The sequence below is a fragment of the Hippichthys cyanospilos genome, chromosome 15 (genome assembly GCF_059441005.1).
Source record: "Hippichthys cyanospilos isolate Australia breed blue-spotted pipefish chromosome 15, RoL_Hcya_1.0, whole genome shotgun sequence".
NCBI classification, from domain to species: Eukaryota; Metazoa; Chordata; class Actinopteri; order Syngnathiformes; family Syngnathidae; genus Hippichthys; species Hippichthys cyanospilos.
In genome coordinates, this window is record NC_142383.1 from 792,868 (window position 1) to 820,643 (window position 27,776).

At 41.2% G+C, this 27,776-nt stretch overlaps 1 protein-coding gene and 1 long non-coding RNA gene across 16 annotated transcripts in view; one reads left to right on the plus strand and one right to left on the minus strand.

The window, feature by feature from the left end:
* The window catches only part of dcc (DCC netrin 1 receptor), a 482,450-nt gene that overhangs the window by 131,167 nt on the left and 323,507 nt on the right, over positions 1 to 27,776 (plus strand). For all 15 annotated transcript variants that reach the window (XM_088435577.1, XM_088435578.1, XM_088435580.1 and 12 more), the window contains exon 2: positions 9,609 to 9,965. In XM_088435577.1, the coding sequence (XP_088291703.1) occupies positions 9,609 to 9,965 (357 nt within the window). The remainder of the gene's footprint in view (positions 1 to 9,608; positions 9,966 to 27,776) is intronic.
* On the minus strand, positions 11,396 to 20,851 carry LOC148411290 (uncharacterized). The gene is made up of 3 exons (XR_015868021.1): positions 20,795 to 20,851; positions 20,601 to 20,701; positions 11,396 to 12,462 (listed from the first exon to the last, which is right to left on the minus strand). It is a non-coding gene; the product is annotated as an uncharacterized LOC148411290 (long non-coding RNA).

Sequence of the window (27,776 nt, forward strand, 5' to 3'; positions counted from 1 at the left end):
GAACTGGTATTTATCGAACAGATATCCATCCATTTTCTATAAATATGTTTTGACTGAACATTGGGACTAAACATGCAGGCATGTTCAGTCTGTTAAAGAGAGGATGTTGGCAGACAATTACAAAATAATTAAATTATAAACTTCATATACCTTCTTTTTGCGTAAAGATCTGATGCTATTACTTACAGCTTATAGTCCAGTGCTGCTTATCCATGACAAAAATCATTTTTTTTTTGCTCATATTTTGCTGCCTCATAGTCTGGTTAAATACGGTGTATATATACACACTATATTACCAAAAGTATTCGCTCACCTGCCTTTACTCATACTATGAACTGAAGTGCCATCCCATTCCTAATCCATAGTGTTCAATATGATCTTGGTCCACCTTTTGCAGCTATTACAACTTCAACTCTTCTGGGAAGACTGTCCACAAGGTTGAGGAGACTGTTTATAGGAATTTTTGACCATTCTTCCAAAAGCGCATTGGTGAGGTCACACACTGATGTTGGTCGAGAAGGCCTGGCTCTCAGTCTCTGCTCTAATGCTTTGTGCACTGGTGCACAGTCATAGTGAAAGAGGAAGGGGCCTGCTCCGAACTGTTCCTACAAGGTTGGGAGCATGGAATTGTCCAAAATGTTTTGGTACCCTGAAGCATTCAAAGTTCCTTTCAATGGAACTACGGGGCCAAGCCCAGCTCCTGAAAAACAACCCCACACCATGACTCCTCCTCCACCAAATTTCACAGTCAGCACAATGCAGTCTGAAATGTACCGTTCTCCTGGCAACCTCCAAACCCAGACTTGTCCATCAGATCGTCAAATGGAAAAGCGTGATTCATCACTCCAGAGAACGCGTCTCCACTGATCTAGAGACCAGTGGTGGCATGCTTTACACCATTGCATCCGACGCTTTGCATTGCACTTGGTGATGTGTGGCTTGGCTGCAGCTGTTCGGCCATGGAAACCCATTCCATGAAGCTCTCTGCGGACTGTACTTGGGCTAATCCGAACGTCACATGAAGTTTGTAGCTCTGTAGCAATTGACTGTGGTGAAAGTCTGCTACCTCTTTGCACTATGCGCTTCAGCATCCGCTGACCCCTCTCCGTCACTTTACGTGGCCTACCACTTCGTGGCTTAGTTGCTGTTGTTCCCAAACGCTTCCATTTTGTTATAATAGAGCTGACAGTTGACTGTGAAAAATTTAGGAGCGAGGAAATTTCACGACTTGATTTGTTACACAGGTAGCATCTGTTGGAACTTTCACATTTGTTCGTAGTTTCGATTGCGGGCCCAATTGAATAATAGTATATTGTTTACATACCTTTATGAAAGATTCCTGTGTGTTCGGGTATGAGCCGGGATAAACACATTTCTTTTGTTTTGGCCCTTGTAGTTTCAAATGATCGCACCAGGTGTTGACCTCCCGGGCCAGCTCCACAGAAAGTTGCTACTCTGAATTTTTCTTGCCAATCAACCTACTAAAAACTACATTCCTTCAGTCCCCCTTTTGATCTCTCGAAGAGGAGATCAGACAATAACCACGCCCTCATCGTCATCACTTGGTGCAATCTCATCATGTTGCATGAGCGAAAGTGGCATCATGTGTGCGGGATCCTCACCCCGTCTGCCACCCACAGTTGCTGAAATTAACCTTGCACACAGCAAACGACATAGAGGAATGCAACAACATCCACAGGAGACCAGGATCGCCAGGAAGACAGAGAGCGACGCCAAAACTGGCATCACAATGCCCTTCCATCTGCCAAACACACTATGAACCAATCCTCCAATGGGTTCCTGATCCCTGAGGCTTCTTACAATTCCAACCAGAGAGCCTTAAGCCCGCAGAGAGCTCTGGTCTCTGGTCACAGAACCATCAAGGGCAGTATTATTGGGGATTGTAGGTGCAACACATTTCACCAAACATGGAACAGACCCCTTCCTCTTTAGCCAACAGCATGCCTAATGCCATCCTATTTTGCACTGTCATCAGTGATGTCGGAGCCAACTGTCCAGCCAATCCTTCTACCGCATCCCCCTTTTGGCGTGAAACGCCAACCAAAAGGACAGCTCCTTTGTTGTAACTGACACCCGCGCCTAGATGTCCTCTAGGATTAGTGCCCACAGCAAAACCAACGCCGACCGTTCTGGTCGCCTCGCGTGAGAGTCCACCCAATTGTCACATGCTAAATTAAAATCATTGTTCATCATCTGTACCCAAGTGTGGTGCATGCATCGTAATTTCCAATTTTACAGTGTGCAAAAGAGCTCTAAACCAATCATTTGAGTACCCCGGTATTCCAAATAATTCTCACTTGCTCGGCCACCACAAAACCCACTCAAAGGGACCCATCGGCCCGCCAACAGCATCCATCAGTGAAATGGATCAAATGTTCCTGTAGAAGAAGAATGTGCAAGTCTGGTTTGGTCCACAGCCCCTGAGAAACACGCATTTCACAGCAATGAGGTTCACTTTTGATACCAATTCAGCCACATATACGTCACCTATGTGTAGTGTTGTCAGCAAGGTGAACAATCAATTTCAACCGTGGGAACATTGTGAACGATGATGATATATTGAACTAAGCTACCGAGTGTGTTGTTAAAATATAAATTTTCCATAAGATGGCCACCACAGTGGCAGGATGAGCAGTTCATGATGGTTGTGTAGTTTCAATTGCATCTAATGACATGGTAGAAAGTGTTAATTGTTTTTATACAATTTGCCAGTAAAATGAAATGCCATTAGAGACCGTTTCGACAACTCGTACATTAAGATAGAAAGGTTAGTTATAACCAAGTGAGGCAGGTGTGCGGTGGTTGCGAAGGAGGGCCACAATCAAGTGAACCACTCCTTTCTTCGCTACCGGGGTCCACTCCAACACTACACCAAAATCCTGCCGTAGCCACACAAATCAAAAGAAGAGCATGTGTTTGAAGTATGTAATTCAAGACGGACCTTCTGTGTTCAGCAGGCTTAATGGTTCCAACCGCGGTGGTGAAATGCCTCAGCAAGACTACTTTTGCGCAACAATACCTTTTCTTTTTCAAGGTCTTTAAGCCTGTCCTGAGCAGTAGGGGGAGGACCAAATGTGCCATGATGTGACACGAGACAGGGGTTTTCCCCCCTGCACAAAGAATGTCCTCCACGCACTGCACTAGGAGAGCATCGATCAGTATGTCCATTCTAGCTAAATGTGGTATCAGGGACTTGAGTGGACAGCCCTGAGTTTAATTTGAAACCTTGTTGTTAATGGTGCCAATTTCGATTTGAATTCTATGTGTGTGAATGTGTAATATTATCAACACTTCTCGGTTGGTGGCAGATAGACAAATTTTTTTGCCAAATCTATCATTGTGAAACTCTTAAATCTTGGATGCAAGGCTGACAGCAGTCTGTCTGAGAATAGCAAGGTGTGATGTTTACATCGACTTTGTGTTCAGATTGATTTTGCATATACTATGTGTCAGGGTTTTCAATTGACAACGCAAGCCAGACATGCGATTTAGCACTAAGCTCATTTGGTATCACTGAAACTGTTTGTGAAGAAAGGTCACATTTGGCAAGAACGCCTTGTTTTTTAGTGAACATCGATGGCAGAACACTGAAGAGTCCACAAATCGCCTTCAATGTCATCAACAGCTTTTGCATCTATGTCTTCATGGTTTCTATCATAAAGGAGGGTGCAGTGGTAAGGGTCAAGAGGCCGAGGGAAAGATCGGAGTGTCAGGACCAAGGGCTTTCAGATCAGGAAGAAGGAGTGAATTCAGGTACGTTCAGACGTTCCTGGTTTCAGGTTTGCAAAGTGGATGCCACAACATGGGTTGAGTCTCAGGAAGAATGTATTCCCCCTTGGTTTGTGCAAAAGTGGGAGGCTCTGGTTTTGTGAGCAAGGTCTCTTGTTGTTCAGTTCATTGGGTTTGCGGAGCGTGGGCAAACCGATGTTGCACTGACTGTCCCAGCACCTGTATTTGAACTTGTTACGTCCATGGCAGTCATGTGGGTGATTCAGCAAAGCAAACAAAAGTCATTGTGTTTGCAATTAGTCCATACCCCTCCCCAGGGGGTACCTGCCTGGTTGTGCAGGTATTGTCTGCTGTTGATCCAGCTCTTGTACTGCCATGGCGGTGACTTGGTTTTGCCTGGAACCGTAGCATCCTCTGGCTGCCCAAAACTTGCCCAGGATGCAGGGTGTCCAGTGGTGACTGCAGAGATGCCTTCCTTCCGTGATCAGTGGAAGCACTCCCATGGCATCCACTCCTTCTCCTTCTCGTTCCACCCCGGGTCCATCCAGCTCCTTTCCAGCCACGCCCATGGCCCCCAGCATGGCCACCTCCATTGGGCTGTTCAGCCACCGCATTTTATTATCTTTAGGTTTTTCTTTTGTTTTGGCCCTTGTAGTTTCTTCAAGTGTTCTATTTCGTTTGAGCTTCAGCAGCTGGTTTTTCCCATTTGAAATGGTCAAGCTTTATTTTCTGTGACCTTTTTCACATACCAACTTCAGTAAACGAATGGACATGTTGTTACTGAACAGCTGTACCAGCAAGGTAATTGTCCCACCAGGGCTTGTGTGCCCCGGATGGCCAGAGGCTCGTACTGCCCCCATCTTTAACATTCATGTAATTTTAAATTTGGTATAAGCACTACTCCTCTCAGCTTGCAAGTCAGTTGTGTGTGTTAGTTGTGTGTGTTACATTTTTCCCCCATTGCCGGGGGTCATTAACGGTAACCAAAAGCTCTCTGAATTCAGTTTGTGTATTGCTACATTCTGGAGTAGATGCTCGTGCTGGAGCGGTCCCCCCATCCGCAAACCTTACCTCTGTGCAGCGATGGATGGATTTGCGCTCCAATAAGTTCATGGTGGCTGGGTGCTACCTGGATGCCGACATGCAATTTTCCTTTGATGTTTATAATTGGTGCCATCATGTCGGGCGATTCCAAGCCGGTGAGCGAACATGTGGGTGGCACCAAAGAAATGGACATTTGTTATTGTGTTTGCAAGCGACAAGTTGGATACAATTGTTCTTTTTGACTTACCACTGGTCCCACGTATTCCGGCATACTTACACCAGGGTCATATTCTTCACAAATTTTGCTCTGAACCCCCTTGCTGTGGAATGCACCTAATGTCTCCCTTTCTCTTTTTTTCCACTTGTGGTTTGACTTTCTTCACTTTCCATTTTGCCTCTCACACTTTCGGATTCCTTTTTCGTAACAATCTATCATTCATCTGACTCCATGTTTCTACGATTTCTTTTAACTCGCTGTTTTCGTTTCCCGCAATTGTTCCATTTCACGTCTGTCTTTTACAGAGAACCCACAACATTTGACCAATTGTCTGCCAGCTTCTCGTGTACATTAGTCATATCCAAACAGTTCACTAAGTGCCTTGGTCAATCATAGTCTCGTTTACACAATAGACAACAAAACAAATCAACCCACAAACAATACAACAATACAATGAATGACGCACACACAAATAAACTAATCTCATCACTAATCTAGCCGGTTTTTGAGGGCCCCAATACTCCCCAATGTATACCGAAACGTTGCAATGCTCCCCCGCGTCCGGGGTTGTGCCAGTCTACGGCGAGGCACGTACCGAATCTGACTTCCCAGGCACGTTAAAATTTTGCGCTGAATCTACATCCCCAGCCACAAAGCCGGTACGATTTCACTCCCCAATCGTACCGTTGTACGTTGAATCTGACTTCCCAGACGTACCGGGACGCGCCGAACCTAACTTCCCAGACGCTCCCCCTTGCGTGACGAATCTGACTTCCAAGACACGCGCATTACTTATGTACAACACAAAACACAAAAAAACCCGTAAAAAAACAAAACACACAACACAAACCCCGTACAAAAACACGAACTAAAACACTATTAACAATCCTGCATCGGCTGATCCACCACTTCCACGCCTTGATTTATTGTGCTCAATATACAGAATTTTAATGGCTTCTGCTTACCGGTACATGTGCGGCCGCTGGCGTGGAAAATGGAGAACAACCTTGCATCTCGAACGACGTCAACCCATTTAAGCGACTAAACGTTGCGCATTAGTTAGTATTCCGGCTCATCACATTTGTTCGTAGTTTCGATTGCGGGCCCAATTGAATAATAGTATATTGTTTACATACCTTTGTGAAAGATTCCTGCGCGTTCGGGTATGAGCCGGGATAAACACACATGCACACGTTCATCGCGTCAACAACACTTCGAAGATTTATTATTACCAAATTGTCTAATGCAGTTTACAAGCCAATTGTCCAAAACAGAGATCTCTGGATCATTCCCATGTCATGGTGAGAATGATGCCGGTTCCTCATCCGCCACCCTCTTTTATATTTGACGGTCCACCGAATGGGGGTTGTCGCCGGTCCATTCATCATGTTGGGTTGTTTCCTGTCCTCTGCTGCCCCCTTTCGGTTGGAGGATTCCAGTCCAGACGTTTCAGCAACTGTGTAGATGCTTTTGAACATACACAAATACACATTAGAACGTTCTTTTTTTGCACCATTATATAGCCCTGACTTTTATTGTTACATTCATCCGATCTTTTAACTCCTCTCTCATACGGTACGATATTTCAGTATTTTATTGTTTGCGCCCGTAGGTGTGTGTGTGTGTGTGCATGGGTGTGTGTGTCCCTACCGTCCTAGACCTGTGGACGCCAATCACCTCTGTGTATTCGAGGTCGATCATCAAACAATGCATTCTGGAGGACTTTACCCCCACTCCTATCTTTTGTGGCGCCCCTCTTTTGTTATTGCCGCCAGTAAGTCCCTGTTTTACTGACTGCATCACAAAGACAAATGATCGCACCAGGTGTTGACCTCCTGGGCCGGCTCCACAGAAAATTGCTACTCTGAATTTTTCTTGCCAATCAACCTACTAAAAACTACATTCCTTCACATCCTATGACAGTTCCACGCTGGACTTCACTCAGCTCCTGAGAGCGGCCCATTCTTGCACAAATGTCTTGTTTCACAGTCTGCATGCCTGAGTGCTTGACTTTATACACCTGTGGCCAGGCCAAGTGATTAGGACAGCTGATTCTAATCATTGGAATGGGTGAGCGAATACTTTTGGTAATATATATATTAGTGATGGCTCTGGCAGCACCGATGCGCTGATGCGTGCGCCGATCTTAGAGAACAATCCGCGGATGCGGATGATGCAAAATGATCACGTAACCAACGCATGAACTCATCGAACTGCATCGACACAGCCAAAACGTGCCAATCTCTGTTTATAAGGAAGTGCGTCTGTCAACACGACACAACCGCTGAAACGATCTAAATCACACAGTTGCTTCACTGCCTTGTGACGCGTCATCACTTCCAACATTCCAATAACTCACACATTGCAGATACTTCTTCCATAATTCCATAATTGTCGAACCAATTCAACATTTATATCCAATGGGAGACAGTCCCATTCGTTGTCATTTGGAATTTCAATTTGTGACGTACTGAGAGGCTCCTTGGTGCGGTGGTTAAAGTTCCTGACCAACGCGGGACGAGTCAGTGGTTCAAGTCTTTGATTGGGTTGGCAGTTTCATGATTCTCTGTTTTTCTAATTTGATACTTCCAATTTCATATTCTACATATTCACAGGATTACTGCGTGTATTTTCTATTTTATTCCAAATATTTATCTTTTTCCCACAAATCCTCATTTTCTAAAAAAAATTAAGAAAAAAATGTTTTTCTTCCAAAAAGTCCCGTTGACTTACACTGGGCGAAATTACATTTAACTATAAACATTTACCTAAAAAGTTTATTAAATTTTGACACTAATCTCATTCATTGTATATAATAATTTATAATAATCTGTCATAATTCCTCATATGTGAGGTCGAGTGACGCCCCTGGTACACACTGGGTCAGTGGGTTGCCTGGAAGGATTTTTAACGTCCAGCAGCAGTCAGTATTTGAGTATATATATATATATATATATATATATATATATATATATATATATATATATATATATATATATATATATATATATATATATATAAATCAATGTGTCATTGAAAGATGGACAAAAAATATTTCCAGGCAGTGAGATCGGAAGAGAGATGGCAGGCAGACAGAGTGATAACATCATACTGGAGGACAAGGACAAGAACAAACTGATGGTGTGTGTGTGTGTGTGTGGGGGGGGGGGGGGGGGGGTCTGTCTGTGTGTTTGAGAGAGATGGAGACCAGTGGGAGAGAGTAGATAGAGCTGTCGAGATGTGATTTACCGATAGAGAGCAGGGGGACTGCTGAAAAGGAATCAATAAGAAGGAAACCATGAAGTAAAGAGAGAGATGTAAAAGAGGGCCGGAAAGGTGGGAAGGAAGAAAGGATGGACAGATGAGGATTGAGGAAAATGTGACAAGCTGATGAAGATGAACAAGTATGTATAAGGTGAAATGAACTCATAAACTTCATTACATTGCCTTCACGTGACATCAAATGAACTTTCTATGTTGATTTCTGAGTTTTGGAGATGTGTCTTAAAATTAAAGGTCTTGATTGATATATGTGAGTGCTTTTAGAGGACATTTTGAGACTTTCAAGTTTTGAAATGAACAAATAAAAAATGAGTCAGTATGTTTTTGCTTAGGGGGTTCCAAAAAAAGAAAACAGAAAGCACAGCAGGTGCGTAAAGTCCCTAATTACTGTCATTAAGGAATAATGTACTCTATCATTTTTAAAAACATGTTTGAAGTGTTGGGAAAAGGTCTGGTACACTATGTACTAAATTACTCCTTTTGCTTTGAAGATTACGTTTGACAAGGAAGGGAATTAGTGGTTAGCTTTTTAGATTCGTTGCAGAAATACAAGCACAAAAATGTATTCACATCAACAAATGTGACAAAATTTTCCAACATTGCAATGCATTCTAGTCATGTTTTGGTGAAATTTTTGTCACATTTATGATCGAAATTTGAAAGTAGCATCTGGAATCCTACAAGGACTAAACAGTAAATTCTTGAAATTTATGCTGTGAAAAGTGAAATAAAAGTAGTAAAAATTAGTAGTAGTAGTGGTAGTATTACTACATTCAGAGATTTAAACAGTATCAGTTGAATTCTATCAGGAAGAGTTTAGATATTAAGTATGTATAAATGCCTTATTGTAAACTCTTGAAGATCATTGGAAGAATTTTGGGTCAGTTTGGGTCAAACTATGAAACTGCACTTCCAATTCACCTGCAGCTTTTATTGCAAAATCTATAAACCATCACCACATCCATAGTGTGTCCCTTGTTTGTTACTACCCTTGTTGTCTAACAATATCTTTATGGTCCACTATCGTTACAATCCTGGCTTGATTGAATATAAGGCTGCCTCTGGGATACAAATTGGCTCGTAAAGAACACCTTGTTCCGAACAGTTTAGCTAAACATTAATTCGCTACCGAATAAGCACCAAGTGTATTTTGATAAAACATTTGACAGGAAGGCAGTGATGTAAGACATATCTGTCATTTAAATAAACAATGTTTATTTTAGTGATGCACACAGTATGCATGTTGAACTCTTTACTGTGTTTTTAAATTCATTCTATCTAATGCGTTTTCCTCTGTTGTTCTTCCTGGCTGCAGCCTCAGAGGCCTCTTCATCATCACCATCATCAGCTATTCCAGGAGGTTTTGTAGACTTCACATTCACTAAGGAGCCTCAAGACACAGTGACGATGCGAGGTGGTGTGCTGCAACTTGACTGCCAGGCACACTCAGACATGGCGACAGGAACGCCTACCATCACATGGCGGAAGGATGGTGTGCTACTCAGTGCCCTGGTGGATGAACGGCGGCAGGAGCTAGCTAACGGATCATTGCTTGTTCACAATATAATGCACTCGCGGCACCACCGCCCCGATGAGGGCGAATACCAGTGCCTCTCTACACTCGAAGGCCTAGGAAGTATTGTAAGCCGGACTGCAAGGGTAACTGTGGCAGGTAAGTTTAAACATTTTAGGTCACCAGAGGGGAGTTGTAGTCTTGACACAACATGGCAAACATGGCGTTAGACTAATTTTAACTACATACATAATCGTTTGATTTTTGCTTGAACAAAGAATGAATATAAGAGAGCACATAGAGCACCGTTTTTTTAATAAAAAAAAATAAAATAAAATAAACCAGTGTGGGAAATAATTGGAAGAGTCAAAGTAATCCACCCTTAAGCACAGGGTTGATGCCAACTATTACTGCCACTCCTTCTCACTATGTATGTAATATCATATCAACAGCTGCCAGAGGCAGCGGCAAAAGTTTCGATGTCGCAATCAAGTAGCCGAGACCGTGCTAAATATTGTGCCATATAATGCTGCGCTATTGTTAGCTTAGCACAGTAACTATGGTTCAACAGCTGTTAAGTGAAGCAAACGCTGCACATACCAGTTGTCCCAAGTTCTCGCTTCCGCCTTTCTCCAAGCCAGGTGAGTGCTCTTGCTTGGCTCTCTTTTGCATTGAAAGCTAAGCTGGCCGTGTTGGATCGCTCCTGGTGACCATAAAGCGGCCGCCATGATTCATTCCTGCCCCCAGCGTGAGCCGTTGAATGTTCCCGAAATTGATTGGCTAAACGCGAAAAAAGTTAAAACATTTTAACTTCACGCGAAAGGCGAAATTTCGCTTCTCGTGACCGCGATTCATTCGTGTCCATCGCGTCGCCCGACGCGCATTCGCGCCCAGTCGCGCGAACTCCATTGACTACAATACAAAACTCTCCGCTTTTTTGTCTCGTTCGCGTTCGGTGTGCACGTAGCATTAAACTAAATCATCTCCAAAACATTATTTTGGGTGCAGCCCATGCAGCCCAGTACCAGTTGATCCACTGGGGGTTGGGGAGAAACCACTGTTTTAGGGCACAAGCAATAATTACTTCAATTAACCACATTTAGTGCATCAGAGGACAGCAAAAGTGGCTGCAAACTCTTCCCAAATTTTCTGGCGACAAATACAGTAACCAAAAAGGATTCAATCACTGAACCCACACCTTTAACATGTGCGTCCTGCCAAAACAGATTGAAAGTTACCGGCCATGAAACAATAAAATTAATAAAAAAAAGCTAACATAATCTTAGTGTATGTAAACCCGTGTGTGTGTGTGTGTGTGTGTGTGTGTGATTTTACAGCATAATGAAACTCAAATGTAGATTCAAACAGTATTTCACATTGAGAAATGTAAAAAGTTTGTCACCTAAGAAAAATGCCTCATCAAGTAGCAGCCTTTGTATAGCATTAATGGTGTAAGACTTCCGGAGTGATTACAGTATATTTAAGGTGTCTGGACTAGTGCTAAATTCGAATAGTATGGAAGTGATAAAATAAAAAAAATAAATAAATAATTGACCACAGGCAAGAACAATTTCGACTAGTATGGAAGTGATAAAATAAAAACAAAACAAATAAACCACAAGCAAGAAAAATGAGTTTGAACAGCCGGTTTATTTAGTTGTCTAGGAAAACCACACAATTAACATACAATAACATACACACATACAGTATAAACAGAGAATTCAACATAAGTATGAGAAAAAACAGTATTATTTCCCTCTTCCGTTGAGTTTGGTTGTCGATCACGTTTTTTTTAAACGTATTTAGTTTAAATGGATTTTATTCTCAACCCGGGTTGTTATTACATTTGAATTTTGTAGTGTAATCTATTTGAGTACACTCTAAACATCAACCATTTAGTATTTTGATGTTTAAACAAATGCATAATACTTCACAGCATTACAATGGGAAATAAATGTGACAACATTAAAGTCCAACAATTCACGAATGCGTAGCTTCGAATGTTCAATGTCTATAGTTCCAAGTGAAATTACGATTTAAAGTTATTCTGGCTCCTGAATGGTCAAACCTAATTACTGTAATCCACAGGGATGAAGGAGGAAAAATGGACAGATCCTACCAAGTTCGAAGAAACGTTTAGTTTTTCCGAAGTGTTCTTTTGCTCTGGCACGAGGCATAATCCACGAAGCTCAAGGGTAGCTCGCCATCTTAAGATCGCACAACAAGAAATCCACCAAAAAAAAAATATGGTCCAGAGGGTTCTGAACTGATTCAATAATGCAAGAAACCAAGTAGTAATAATACAAAAATCTTCTTCATAGCAAAGAGTTAACAAATAGTGTTCATCTACATTTCTCTGTGGTTACTCACAAATTGCTGTGATACAAAGTACGCGCGCGTGGTCACATGCTTCATGCTGCTACGTGACTTCCAAAGTAAATGTTTAGACACCCTGGTAGATCAATATGGTGGCATTCTGATATTTCAGCTCGTGATTTCTGGCCCAGCGCAGGACAACCTCTTTCTGTTGGAATTTAGAAAAACACACCAGGAACGTGCGGAGGGATTTCCCGTGGCCGGTCCCGGAGGTCGGGGTCCGGTGGGCTTGCTCCAGCTCAGGTGGTGCAGCAAAGACGTCGGGTCTGGTGACTTTCATCTGTAACAGACATGAACTTGACTGGATCTTTACCATCCTCGCTGCCTTTCGGGATATTAATTATATGGAGTTTGGTCATTCGTGAACGGTTCTCTAGATCAGTGTTTTTCAACCACTGTGCCGCGGCACACTGGTGAGTGATATTGTCAGGTGTGCCGTGGGAAATTATCCAATCTGTGTGCTTGTGCGGTCTCGCGCCTGGCAGCGTACTCATATAGTACTCTTCCATAGCGTGCACAGCATGCTCGCTCCACTCCTCTCCCCTCTCCTCGCGCGATTAAAAAAAAAGTGGACAAAAACTACAACAGCGACAGAAAGCCCCGTCCATACATTTGTGATGTGGTTTATAAAGCAGCCAGCCCCAGCCCCGCCTGTCCGCAATATAAATCAATATAAATCTGAGGCGCAGTGACAATGATGACGTGGTTTTTAGAGCAGACAACACCCCCCTCGGTCCGCAGTCTAATTTTAAGGCGTTGACCGTGCCGCGGTGATCAAAAGGTTGGGAACCACTGCTCTAGATCATCCAGTCTGTCCAAAAGAGATCGATTTTGGTTTCGGAGCTCCGTAATGGTCGACTCTGCTGCTGTTATTCGTTCAAAATTGTTACCGGCTACAGACTCCACAGAGGTAAGGCATTTTTGTAAAGAGTTCACTGTTGTTGGCAGTGAGTCCAGTGAGGTCTGTATTGGTTTAATAGCTTCTTGGGTCAAGGATGAGATGTCATCACGGAGTGAAGTACTCGGCTATGCAAATTCTGCAGACAGTTGGTCCATGGTGATGGGCGCTTCAGTAGCTGGTTCTTCTGGAGTTGTTAGATCTTTAGCCAAAAACGGTGGATCAGCACTGCCGCTCTGACTCCTGCGCAATTGCAGAACATTCCTTTGGCAACGCCACCTCATGGTTTTCACGCTGAGCGTTTCACCCTTACTCCTGTCGCACCTGGTGTCACATACACTGCCCAGGACCGGATTGTCTACTCAGGGTGTCAGACTGGTGAACCCTGTGGGGTTTTCCGTGGTGCCTTTCTGGGTGTTTAGGGGGGAGCTGTGCGGCGGGCACTAGGACCATGTCTCTCACCCAGTAGGCATGATGCTTTGAACCTATTGGCTTTGTCTTTGCTGTTTTTGGATTTTGTTGTATCAGTTTTCTGATGGCATGCGAAGAGTAAACAGCACACACTATTTTATTAATAAGCTTTTACTTTGTGAGGTCCATCTTAAGCAGGAATGCACAGGAATGCATAGGATGAATGACTTTAATCTCAGGAGTTTCAATTGAACCAGTAACAGCTTCACTTAAGGTCTGGAACAGAGATTGAACTATGCTAATAAGAGGATTCCCTAATTGAGGATAGGTCAATTGTTTGGGTTTCGTTCTCTCTCTCAAAGCCCTTCTGACAACTTGTTCTGTTTCAGAGATGTTTTATTCATCATTATCTTTCAAAGCTTTTGTTTCATTTTCTTCAGTTTGGTTTGTCTCTTCCTCGGTATTCTTTGATTTTGGGGTATTGTCCATTTCATTTGACTGAGTATTTGGTTCTCCTTCGTTTTCAAGTGCAAGTACATTATCCAGTTCTGGTGACTTTTCCATTTCAGGCAATGCATCCATTTCAGGTGATTTGTCAGTTTCATATAAGTTGTTCGAATTATCAGGAACATCTGATTTAGGGTTCTCATCAGAATTATTTGGATGTGTTATGGGACGCATGATCTTGTATTCCACAACCGACCTAGAGATCTCCTGTGGAGGATCTAAGGGTGATACAGAGGGTAGTTGTCCTCTTCCTCAGAATTATAGTCAAATTCAGGTTCGTCACAATCAGGCATTGGGCATTGCCGCGTGCTAGGCCGACTGGGCTTCTCTGGTATTGCAGGAGAATTCATAGAGGCATTTGGCAAAAATCCACATGGTAACAAAAGGTCTCTGTGAAGAGTTCTCGTAGGACCATATTGATGCCTTGGTCTTACTACATACACAGGTTAAGTTATCCTTTTGATTCATGGACCATAGACTCCCATCTATCAGCCAGCTTGTGTTTACCTCTAAGTCGGACGTTCTTCACAAGCACACAGTTACAAACAGTTCGGACGGATTCAGTTACGTGTTTGTCATACCTGCTTTTATTGCGTTCAGCAGCTTTAGTTGATATTTTTGATAACCAGTTGGTAGCTCTCTTGAAGGTGAGATTCGAGAGATTTGACATACTGTGAATGTGACTGTCGCAGCTGAGAGTTCAGAGGAAGATTAAAGGCAAGTTCTATTGGTAGTCGAGGTTGTCTATCAAACAATAACTCTTAAGGTGTAAACATTGCACTGTCATGTTTGATGCAGTTATAGGCATGGACAAGTGGCTTTACAAAGTCATGCCAATGACTCTTATCTTCATTTTTCAGGGTAACCAGCATGTTTAGTAATGTCATGTTGAATCTTTCCACTCTGTTTCCTCTGAGATGATACGTTGAAATTCTGACTTTTTGTATTCCAGCTAGGTCACACATTTCTTTGATAGTTTTAGATTCAAAGTCCGTCCCCTTGGCCACTGTGTAGTTTTTCTGGAAAAACCATAGTGGATGATAAAATGTTCCTACAGAGCCTTTGCTACAGTTTGAGCCTTTAGGTTTTGTGTAGGTATTCCAACAGCGTACTTTGTGAAAAAGTCTGTGATTAAAAGCACATTATTTGTGGTACTGCGGTCTGGTTCGATGGACAAAAAGTCAATGCAGACCAATTCAAGAGGTCTGGTATCCTTTATGGCTACCAGGGGTGCCGCTTTTTCTGGCGGTGTTTTTCTGCAAAAACACCTGTGACAACTTTTGATTTTTTGCTCTATGTCAGAGGCCATTTTTGGTCGGAACAATATGATTTTGGCTAGATCAAGAGATGACCCATGTCATCATGAAGACTTTCCAATGACATAGGTCACAGGCTTTCAGGAACAATGAGTTGATACTGATTTTCACCGAGGTTCCTCTTCTGGTACAGAAAACCTTTCTGCAGCTCAAGTTTGTTTAGCTCACGCAGATACATGGAAAGTTGTGGAAGTTCGTTCCGTACTGTAGGAGAACATTTTTCACCTGTTTCGAGTTGTTGTATGATTTCATTTATAGAAGGATCATTTCTTCGACTGTCTTAACTCCTCTTCTGACATGCTTGGGATGACAGAAAGGGCATCACGCTGATCAAACCCATCAGGAATAGCATCAGCAGACATAGACAAAGAAATTACAAGTGGACAGGTGAGAACATTGTAGTAGGAGTCAAAAAACCGGAAGAGGATGAACGTGAGTGAAAGAGTCTGAAACAGGTAAGTGATGACAAATCCGCTCTTGTTCTTTCAGGGAAACACTATCGTTTATTGATTCTGGGTGAGGACAGCGGGATAAGCCATCTGTATCAGCATTCTGTGTTCCTGCTTGCTATCGAAGATAGAACACCAAGGATTAAAGGGCAGATAACCAGCAATAACTTGTTGCATCTAACTTAGTGGTTGTCAAAACATAAATTAGAGAATTACTGTCAGTTACTACGGTAAAAGGACTGCCATACAAGTAGTCAGAGAACTTTTCTGTTACAGCCCATTTGAGAGCAAGGAATTCAAGTTTGTGAGCAGGGTAATGGCTTTCACTTTTTGATAGTCCTCTGCTCGCGTATGCAATTACATTTCTCCATCCTGTTCTTGATAAAGGGCTGCCCCCAGCCCGGTCGTACTGGCCTCTGTATGTAGAACTTATGGCAAATTTGGGTTGGCAAATCCCCACACTGGGGCAGAGGTCAGTTTGTGTATTATTGTTTCAAACGCTTGCTGGCAACCTTCTTGTCCATCTTTCGCCATAAGGGGATTTCGACTGATAGTACTGGACGTCTTTTGACTTGGACTCATTGCTCTTCCTCAGCAGTGCATATCCGGCTGTAAGGTTGGTAAGAGGTATGATGATTTTAGAAAAGTCTTTGATAAACCGTCTGTAATAATCAGTGAATGCCAAAAACGAACGGAGCTCTTTCAAATCCTTGGGAATTGGCCATGTTCTTAAAGATGCAACCATTTCAAGGTCCGTCTCAACACCGCGTTGGAGAACAATGTGGCCCAAATACTTCACCAAAGTCTGGAAGAACATAGATTTTTCAAGTGATTGCTTCAGACCATATTCTTTGAGACGATTGAGCACATGGAAAAGACGAGCCTCATGTTCTTCAAGTGTTTCTGAGGTCGTCTAGAAAGTTGAGGACTTCTCGTAGGTTGATGTCACCCATACATTTCGCCATCAATCTTTGAAATGTACAGGGAGCATTTGTAACACCCTGAGGCATTCTGCTGAATTCATAGAATCCTAATACACAGGTGAAAGATGTTTTATGCTTATCTGTCTCTTCAACCACAATTTGGTAGTATCCGCTCTTAAGATCAAGGACTGAGAACCACTTTGATCCTGTGAGAGCTGAAAAGGCTTCTTCCAAATAGGGAAGGGCATAGGCATCTTTGATTGTGTTCAAATTCAGTTTCCGGTAATCAACACAAAGTCTTACGTCTCTGTTTTTCTTCCTTACCACAACTATCGGCGAGGAAACAGTGATTCAGACTCACAAATTATTCCTACTTCACTCAGCTCTTTCAAGTGCTGGCGTACAGCATCAAGATCTTGCGGTCTTGGACAAGGTCTGTGTTTGAAAGGAGTTTCGTCACTTAATTTGATTTAGTGCTTTACTTTGTTGGTATAACCAAAATCTGTTTCATGTAGTGCAAATACTTCAGAAGTGAGAGATAGCTTTCGTAGAAGGACTGGGATATGATTGTAAGGCATTAGGCCCAAAAGAGTTTAACCACATTGGCAGCAGGTGACACAAGACTGTCCAAAATCTTCCTTGCACGGTGTAAATCTGATGGATCAGGATCTTGAAGTATGAGTTCAACACTGACGTCATGTATCAAAATCATCCTCATGACTGGGAAAGGGTATTTTTTCCAGAAAACTGTCGGAGTCGGAAAGAAGCACTCAACTAACAGGAATTTCACTTCCGACTATGTGACTATTTGGGGAAAATCAGAAATCTTCAGAGAGGACCTCAGGTGGGAGGAGCCCACAGGTTGAAGTGGATGCTGAATGTACCAAATACAGACAAATACAGAAAAATACAAGTACACAATATAGATTACATAAAACATTGTGCTATGCAGTAATCCCTCGTTTATCACGGGGGTTACGTTCCAAAAATAACACGCGGAAAGTGAAATCCATGAAGTAGCCAGCTTTATTTTTTTCATTATTTTACAATGCAAGACTAAACTATAGAGTAAACCCAAAAATCGAAACCTGTTTTAAAGCCCCAAAGTTGTTTAATAGTAATACAAAGAAGGAAACATTGTCACTTGCGTATTTCTATTTTCAGAAGAATTTTATAAACGGATATGCCCAGACATCGTATTAAAGTGAAGCCTCGTATATCCTGACAATACACTTGAAATTTCAATTTATTACAAAAGAAATCAAGGTAAAAGTCAGATTTCCAAAGCTGAGCATTTCTCCGTTGCTCTCTATGTAGGCACACAAATGGGTGTGTGCGTTTGCTCTCAGCACGCCGACGAGTCACGTGATCGGCTCTAGGAGACCAAGCTGTCAAACAATGTGCTTTTTAGCGCGTTTGTGTGTGTGCTGAGTTGAGCGCACACAGGAGAGACGAAAGCAAGCTTTTGGATCCTCTTGCCTTTTGTAATAAATTGTGAAAAAAGTGAAAAATCAATACAGTACAGCGTCAATATTTTATTTTGAGACAACAGTAAAGCCCCTAAGCCAATCAGGATTCAGAGCACAATGCGCTGTAAAAAAAATCCACGCTGTAAAAAAATCCGTAAAGCGGCCAACCCATGAAAGGTGAACCGCGATACAGCGAGGGATTACCGTATAGTGCAATGATGACTTGACGGCAGGTAAAGCCATTGGACAGGAACCTTCCCACAGTCCAACCAACCTGTTGTGAAGTTGAAAAAACGCTGTTCTTGTCGCGCTATTAATATGTGTTTGAAAAGAAAGAGTTGAGTCAAATATGACGCTGAGGTTTTTTGCAAAACTACTTTGGGAAATAGTTCAGTTATCCAGGTTCAATGTGGTATTCTTAATGAAGTGCTGATGATGAGCAGGGCCAATAATTAACATCTCTGTTTCACCAGGGTTAAGAAGCAGAAAATTGGAAGACATCCATTGTTTAATCTCGGCAAGGCAGGCCTCCAGTTTACTGCACTTGCACGGAGCTGTTATTTTAAAGCCATGTATAGTTGGGTATCATCAGCATAGCAATGAAAACTAATAGCATGTTTAAGTATAATATCGCCAAGAAGGATCATGTAGATGTTAAACAGTAAAGGACCAAATACTGACCCCTGTGGGACACCACATGAGATGGAGAAAGATTCAGAGATCGCATTACCATTAGAGACACTATGCGTCCTTCCCAGGATGTAAGATCTGAACTAAGAAAGTGCTGATCCCGAGATACCAACACATGATTAAAGATGTTCTGTAAGAATATGATGATCAATAGTGTCAAATGTGGCACAAAGGTCAAGCAATAATAATATTGATGAGATGTTGGAATCCATGGCTAAGAGAAGATCATTAGTCACTTTTACAAGGGCTGTCTCAGTTGAGTGGTTGGCCCTTAAACCTGACTGAAGGAGTTCAAATCTATTGTTATCTATCATGATATCGCTAAGCTGTTGTGCAACAACTTTCTCAAGAATTTTGGCAATAAACGGAAGATGTGACACTGGTCTATAGTTAGAGAGAGTTTCAGGATCTAAGTGAGTTTTCTTAAGTAATGGCTGAATGATGGCCGTCTTAAAAGCTTCAGATACAATGCCACAGGAGAGCGCCAGATTGATAATATTCAAGACAGATGACCCTAAGATTGGGAATAAATCTTTAACGAGTTTGCCTGGAAGTGGGTTGAGCAAGCAGAATGTCGACTTTGCTGCATTAACCAGGTATGTAAGACACTCCAGGGATACTAAATCAAACTGGTACAGGGTTACCAGACTTTCATGAACGTGACTGTCCGAACTAGCATCTGCAATCACAGAACCCGAGGGGGTAAGTGGCGCTACCTTTTTTATTTCGTCCCTTATTAGCTGAATCCGTTGAGTAAAGAATTGCATGAAATCGTGTGCTGAATGGAGGGAACTATGATTCATCTGCTGCTGTTGCGTTAGCTGTGCTACCGTATGAAATAAATATTTTGGGTTGTTTTTATTAAGACTAATCATTTTGGAAAAGTAGGGTTTGTTTTTGCTAACCTAAGAGCCTCTTTATATTTCAGCAAGCTATCGCACCAGGCCTGACGGAAAACCTCGAGTTTGGTTGTTCACCATTCACGCTTAAGTTGTCTACTTAACAATTTAAATGTACGCGTTTCATCCATAAACCACGGCGTGTGCAGCTTCGGACGAGTTTAAAGACTCAATGGTGCTATAGAGTTTGGGGAATTTGAAAGAACCGTATTAAAATTGTTTGTGAGCTTATCAACTGAACCAATGAAAGACGGAAAGACAGCTGTTGCGAAAGGCAGTAGTTCAGAAAGTGCTGCTGTGTTTGATGAGTTAATATCACAGCTCTTAAAGCCTTGGTTGTGGTCAATAAGACAACACTGAGCTAGGACTTCAAATGTTATAAGATAATGATCAGACATAATGTTAGTATACGGCAACATTGTGACATTTGAGGCAGTTACATCACAGCATGACGATGGGAAGTAAAAGTGACAACATCAAAGTCCAACAACTCACGAATGTGTAGCTTCGAATGTTCAATGTCTATAGGTCCAAGTTAAATCCCAATTTAAATTCCGTAATTGTGGTCACATGCTTCATCCTGCTACATGACTTCCAAAATAAAAGTTAAGAAAGATTGTTTTTAATCATTTAATTTTGCAACAAAAATGATATCAAATTGCATTTTGAATGTATTAATCTTTTAACATGACTTTTAGTCATGCTGATCTATTTTTTTATTTACCAGGAAAGTAATTTTAATGACTTTTATTGATAAGCTTTTACTTGGGGTGGTCCATCTTAACCAGGGTTACACCGTGCTACTCGTTAATGCACATGGCTTATTTTTTTTACAATGAAATTAACTTGTACTTACATCTTTGGCCTCTCCTGGTGCAATTGAGGAAATTGCACCAACTTCCATTTGTAATTCTATGGCAAATCCATTGTTTTTTGGGAAAGGTTCACCATGCAGTCCTTCGTATGTTGATGATCACAAACACAGAAGAAAGAGCTGAGCCGAAAGGCAAAGCTTTCTATTTACCAGTCGATCAACATTTCTGTCCTCACCTGTGGTCACGAACAGTAGGTTGTGACCGAAAGCTTGAGATCCTGGATACAAGCGGCCGAAATGATTTTCCGTGAAAGGATGTCTGGGCTGTCTCCTTTAGAGATGAGGTGAGAAGCTTGGTCATCTGGGAGGGGCTCAGTGTCGAGTTACTTCTCCTGGTTGCCACATCTGGTTATGATTCCTCCTTGGTGAGGTGTTCTAAGCATGTACCCCCAGGAGGCCCCCCAGGGACTACACAGGGTACATTGGACTATGTCTCTCTGCTCGCCTAGAAACATCTGAGGAGTAAGACAAAAAGGCCAGGAAGAGCGAAACCTGGGCTTCCCTGATGAAGCTGCTTCCCCCTCGACCTGAGCTTGGATAAAGCTCAGATACAACTGACACCTGGTCCTTCATAGTTGCTATCCTAATATACAGTGCATACCATCCATTTTCACTTTCCTGGTCATACTTACAAAAGAAAATCTATTTAACAGAATTCCCAAGTTTCTATTGATCAGTAGAATTCAAGATAAAAAGTTACCAGCCAGACACTGAGTTATGCAATTTTTTTTGTACTTACTGTAAAATATGCAAGAAAGTTGTTTTAATTCACTATGCACCTGAGAAGTGAAAACAGCAATAAGGAAACAAAGATTATAAATAGGCTTAAGTTTACACACTTCTAAATAATTCTTAAAATATGTGTAGTTTTTGGAAAATAACTGATGATTGACAGCAAATAGCCCCTCCATTTTTGTAACTGCCATGTTTCTTTAAGTTATTGTGCTATACAGAAAAGGTCATGGTTGATTTTGAATCCTGTTGAAAGTAAAATACATAACAAACCATTCTTAAAACGTGTAGTTTTTGGAAATTAACTGATGATTGACGGCAAATAGCCCCTGCATTTTTGTTACTGCCATGTTTCATTAAATTATTGTGCTATACGGAAAATGTCATAGTTGATTTTGAATCCTGTTGAAAATAAAATACCCCAGTCAACTTCACTAATTTCAATAAGGCAAATTAATATACCTAGCATTCAGTTTTTTTATAAAAACAAAAGTGGTACATTTCACAAATTGGCTTATGTATCCATGTGCATTTATTCCCTTCTTACGCAATTTTGATTCCTTTGTATATCTCGTACATGTGAAGACATTTACAGATAAAAGTGACTTAGACTTGAATGTCTAGGTTTATTTTCATAGAGAAATTTACCAGAGCTTGATTGGGGAATTTGCTCTCCGATATTTTTCTTATGTCTTAAAATATACGTGTTTTAAAAGAATGATGAGACAAGCAGTAAAAATATTATGGCGCAATATGAAGAACACAAAAGGCTCATAGAAGCAGCAGTAGAGGCTAATAATACATTACAGGGTAAAATGCTAATGAGCAGAGAAGGCTTAAAAATTCTATTAGCAGCTACAGTGCCTCAGTGTACGCAAGCAGAAATGACAGTAAAGTGGGAATTAATTAGCAACAATGAAGCACTCACCAGGTGGGTGTGTATGGTGGGGATTAAAGGAGCCCTCTTCTGTGTTTAGCTTTACATTTCACCAGTGAATTAAAACATATATATCCAAATTAAGTGACAGGCTGGTCATTTCAACCCTGGGCCTTCAGCGATTTAATATTTATTCCTGTCTAAAGAGCTTAATAATAACATCAAAATAGGGCTTGAGATTCCACACATTGACATTACATAACCTTTAATATGGGTGAATGAAGTAAATTTACATTCCAGAGCTTTTAATACAAATTTTTTATGGTATTTTTTTACATTTAATTTTGTTAATATGAAAACATGAAATCAAAATGTTTTAGCACTCACCATTGTAGATCCACGCATTGCCTAGTTTCAAAATATAATCTCTTCTTTCTTTCCTTCTGAAAATGTCAATGGCTTTGTTGAGCAATTTACTGTAACAGTGCGTCAAATCATTTTTCTATGGATATGGAGGCTAATGCTGAAAACCGCATCTGTCCATTTGCGTTTCTGCCATATTGTTGACTGATGTGGCGGGAATGAGCTGTCAACAGGCTGTTAGCCACAAGTACCATTCATAGTTACCATTATGAAAATGACGGACAGAACATTTTCCCTGCTGGGACAGACTAGCTAGCACGCCAGTCACCAACCTCTGCTCCCAATATCCACTTTTTCTTGGAAGGTCTGTTATGAAAATAGCTTGCCAAGTATATCTGTTACTAGATCCACCATGTATCATCCTCCTGCCATTGTAGGTTTAATATAAAAAATAAATAAATAAAAATAAACTATGTGGCAGTAGAAAATAAATCTCCTGGTTCAGATTTGTGACATTTTGTGGCAAAATGGATTAATTGTGGAATTTTATCGAAATTATCAATTTATTGTTGCAACCCACTCACAAAGCACTTGCTGTTAGACTTTCAGGGGAGCTTATCCAATCACAAACGCGACTACGTGTTGATTTCTATGTAGAGCACTCCCCTGAGGTTGTGGTCTCACAACCTGGCAACAGTATTGAGCTGAAATATGATTGGGTATAAAAAATGTTATCCATTGCATTCCATAGCACTGGAAGTATATCCTTTAATTTCTCAATTAAAACAAATAAGTCGGAACAACATATTAGTGCTCATCCATGTATCTAACCTCGTGCGGATAAGCGGCTATAGAAAATGGATGGATGGAAAGTTAACATGGGCAGGTTCATGTATCGGTGCAGCATCCCCTGTGATGCGGACGCTGTACCGGTCTGTCAAGGCGGAGAGCGAGCTGAGGCACCAGCAAGCCTGCGACCCTTGTGAGGATAAGCGGCTATAGAAAATGGATGGATGAATGAAAATTGGGTGGCTCAGTGGTGCAGTAAATAGCATGTCTGTCTCACAGTTCAAAGAGCATATTCTCTCCTAGCCCGTGTGGGTTCTCTCCCGGCACTCCGGCTTCCTCCCACACTCCAAAAACATGCAAGGCAGGTGTATTGGACATACTATTGTTGTATTGGTGTGATTGGGTGTGTGAATGGTTATCGTCTCTGGCTGGCAACCAGTTCAGGGTGTCCCCGCCTACTGCCCGAAGCCAGCTGGGATACGCACCAGCAAGCCTGTGACCCTTCTGAGGATAAGCGGCACTAGAAATTGGATGGATGGATGATTGATAGATAATGAATGTTATTGAATGCAGATGTTTTCAGCTTGTACTCTAAGGTGTAGGGCTTATAAAAACTTCATTTTAAATTTTCAATCTCTCTCTCTCTCTCTCTCTCTATATATATATATATATATATATATATATATATATATATATATATATATATATATATATATATATATATATATATATAAACATAGTTGGTTTTGATATTAGCATAATTCTGCTAATGCTTGTTTTGTTTTTAAATCTAAATATGTATAGATAGTTTTGATGCCACTGAATATTTTGAGCAGTTGAAAGTAAAGGAAAATAAGCAGAGCCATTTTTTGTCTAAACATGGTTATGCGTTGTACTGTAGTTATAAACTGACCATGTTAAAAACTGGGTATGCTTAAACAAATTCTGTTGTTATGACTTATTGACACATTCGACGCTCTAACTATGTCATATGACATGATCTAAATGTTTTATTTATATATGTTTACCGTATTTTTCGGACTATAACCCGTGACTTTTTCCTCATGATTTGAGCCCTGTGGCTTATAGTCCAGTGTGGCTTATCCGCTGTTTTTTCCCACCGGTCAAGCAAATGTGTGTATCTGCGTATCTGCGTGTGTATCTGAGCGGTTGAAAGTAAAAACACCTATTTTTTAGTGCCTCTCTTATGATGCCTCAAAAGCAGGGACATTTTTTGTCCAAACATGGTGATGTGTCTTGTTGAGTGCTAAACTGGCCTTGTCAAAAACTGGGCATGCGCAAGCAATTTTTGGAAGAAAAATAAAATGTGTACTATGTTTTTCACAAGCCCCTTGAGGGTTAAAAACCTTTTAAAAGTTTTTTAAATCTGACTTTGATTGGCAACCAGTGAAGTGTGTTGTCTGCCTTTTGCCAAATGCCAGTTACAATGGGCTTCATTAGACCCATGACCCCTGAAACTGGCGGGATGGATGAATGGTTTGGGTTGAGGTTCTTAAAATACACACTGTGGACAGGGGCAACAGATTCATGGAGTACTTCTCAGCATGATTTTGATGAGCATGACTTACAGACACGAGTGATCTGAATTCTGTTGCTATGAGTGACATATTCAATGCTCTAAATTATGTCTAATGAAATGATCCACAAATATTTTGTTTGCGACATTTTTTGGAAGTAAAATTAAAGGTGTACTATGGTTTTCACAGGCCCCCCAAGAGTTAAAAACGTTTTAAAAGTTTTTTAAATCTGACTTTGATTGGCGACCAGTGAAGTGTGCTGTCTGCCTTTTGCCAAACGCCAGTTACAATGGGCTACATTAGACCCATGAACCCTGAAACTGGCGGGATGGATGAATGGTTTGGTTTGAGGTTCTTAAAATACCATATTTTCCGCACTATAAGGCGCACTCAAAAGCCTCATTTTTTTTTAAAAAGCTGACAGTGCGCCTTGTAATCCGGTGGGACTTATATATGGATCACATCATGTGCTGACTACATAAACTATAGTTTATGCCTAAAAAATCCAGTTCAAACCGACCTGGCCCGAGGGTATTAAAGCCGACACGTTCCAGCGCGATTAATTAACTTGATTTGCAGGCCCAACACGATTTTTTTTTTTTTAAGACTTAAAGAGTGTGGCCCCACACTGATGTTTGTCGTTTTAATTTCCGCTACTTTCGTTTATTCATAACTTCTTTGTGCTTCATATTGTAATAGTGGGTCAAAAACATATAATGCACGCCGAGGAAAAAATGAAAAAGACAGCGGCACCAGCTTTCACCCGCGCTTGACTCCAAACTCAACCGTTGCATATTTGTCGTTTAAATTTCCCTGACTTTCGTTTATTCGTAACTTCTTTGTTCTCCATATTGTAATAGTGGGTCAAACATATATAATGCACGCTGAGGAAAAAAAATGAAAACGACAGCATCGCCATGTGTCAGGTTCACCAAATAGACATTTATAATAATTAGGCAATAAAGAGAGAAAAGGCACTCAATTAATATTTTTCTCTAGAGAGAGAAAGAGTGTAGCCTTTATTTGGTCACGGCACATTCGTTCTCCAACGATACTTCTAACACTCCCCATTTTATATGATACAGAGGCATCTGATTACATGTAAAGTTGGCACACAGCATACTTGTTTATATGGTACTATTAGCAAGAATCGCTTATCCATCTCCACATTCTCTGGTAGTGCGTGTGAGCCCAGAGGTCTTGACGTCATCTCTCAGGGGCTCTGCCGTTGAGGTCTCCTTATCAGCTGCTCGCACTCCGCCGTCAAGTTGTCCTCTTGTAGCTGCATCCAAGCTGAAAACACTCTCTTATGCTGCAAATATGTACTATCATGGCAAATGTATAATAACTACTAAAAATGATTCCTACACCATGCCTTCACCCGGCTTGGCTGCAAACTCATACCGTTCATGTTTGTCATTAAATTTCCCTGACTTTCGTTTATTCATAACTTCTTTGTGCTCCATATCAAAATAGTGGGTCAAAAGTAAATACAGTAATCCCTCGCAGTATCGCGGTTCATCTTTCACAGGTTCGTTGCTTCACAGATCTTTTAACAGTGTGGATATATATTTTTTACAGTAAATTGTGCTCTGAATCCTGAATGGTTCAGGGGCTTTACTGTTGTCTCGAAATAAAATATTGACACTATACTGTATTGGTTTTTCACTTGTCAATTTATTACAAAGGCAAGAGGATCCAAAAGCTTGCTTTTGTGTCTCTCCTCTAACTGCCGTGTGTGAACGTGCTAGTAAGCACATTGATTGACAGCTTGGTCTCTGGGAGCCGATCACGTGACTTGTCGGCGTGCCGAGCGCAAACGCACACACTATGTAGACACACAGACAGCAACGGAGAAATGCGCAGCTTTGGAAATCTGACTTTTATTTCTCTTATAATAAATTGAAATCTCAAGGGTATTGTTATGATATAAGAGGCTTCAATTTAATTCGATGTCCGGCCATATCCGTTTCTAAAAATCTTCTTGCTCAGAAAAAGAAAGAGGTCCAAAACTACTTGAATTTGGGACTTTAAAACAGGTTTTGATTTTTGGTTTTATTCTATAGTTTAGTATTGCATTGTAAAATCATAAAAAAAAAAAAAATCCAGCTGGCTACTTCATGGATTTCACTTTGAGCGTGTTATTTTTGGAACGTAACCCCCGAGATAAATGAGGGATTACTGTAATGCACGGTGAGGAAAAAATTAAAAAGACAGCGGCTCCACGACTTCACCCGGCTTGGCTCCAAACTCATACCGTTGCATGTTTGTCGTTTGAATTTCCCTGACTTTTGTTTATTCCTAACTTCTTTGTGCTCCATAGAAATAGTGAGTCAAAAAATATGTAGTGCACGCCGAGGATAAAATTAAAAAGACAGCGGCGTCAGCCTTCACCCGCACTTGGCTCCAAACTCATAGCGTTGCATGTTTGTCGTTTAAATTTCCCTTTTTTCGTTTATTCCTAACTTCTTTGTGCTCCATAGAAATAGTGGGTCGAAAATATATAATGCTCGCCGAGGAATAAAAATAAAAAGACAGCGGCGCCACGCCTTCACCCAGCTTGGCTCCAAACTCATACCGTTGCATGTTTGTTGTTTAAAATTCCCTGACTTTTGTTTATTTGTAACTTCTTTGTGCTCCATGGTAATAGCAGGTCAAAAATATATAATGCACACTGAGGAAAAAATTTAAAAAAACAGCGGCGCCACGCCTTCACCCGAGCTTGACTCCAAACTCACACCGTTGCACGTTTGTCTTTTAAATTTCCCTGACTTTCATTTATTCATAACTTATTTGTGCTCCATATCGAAATAACGGGTCAAAAATATATTATGCAAGCTGAGGGGAAAAAAAAAAACG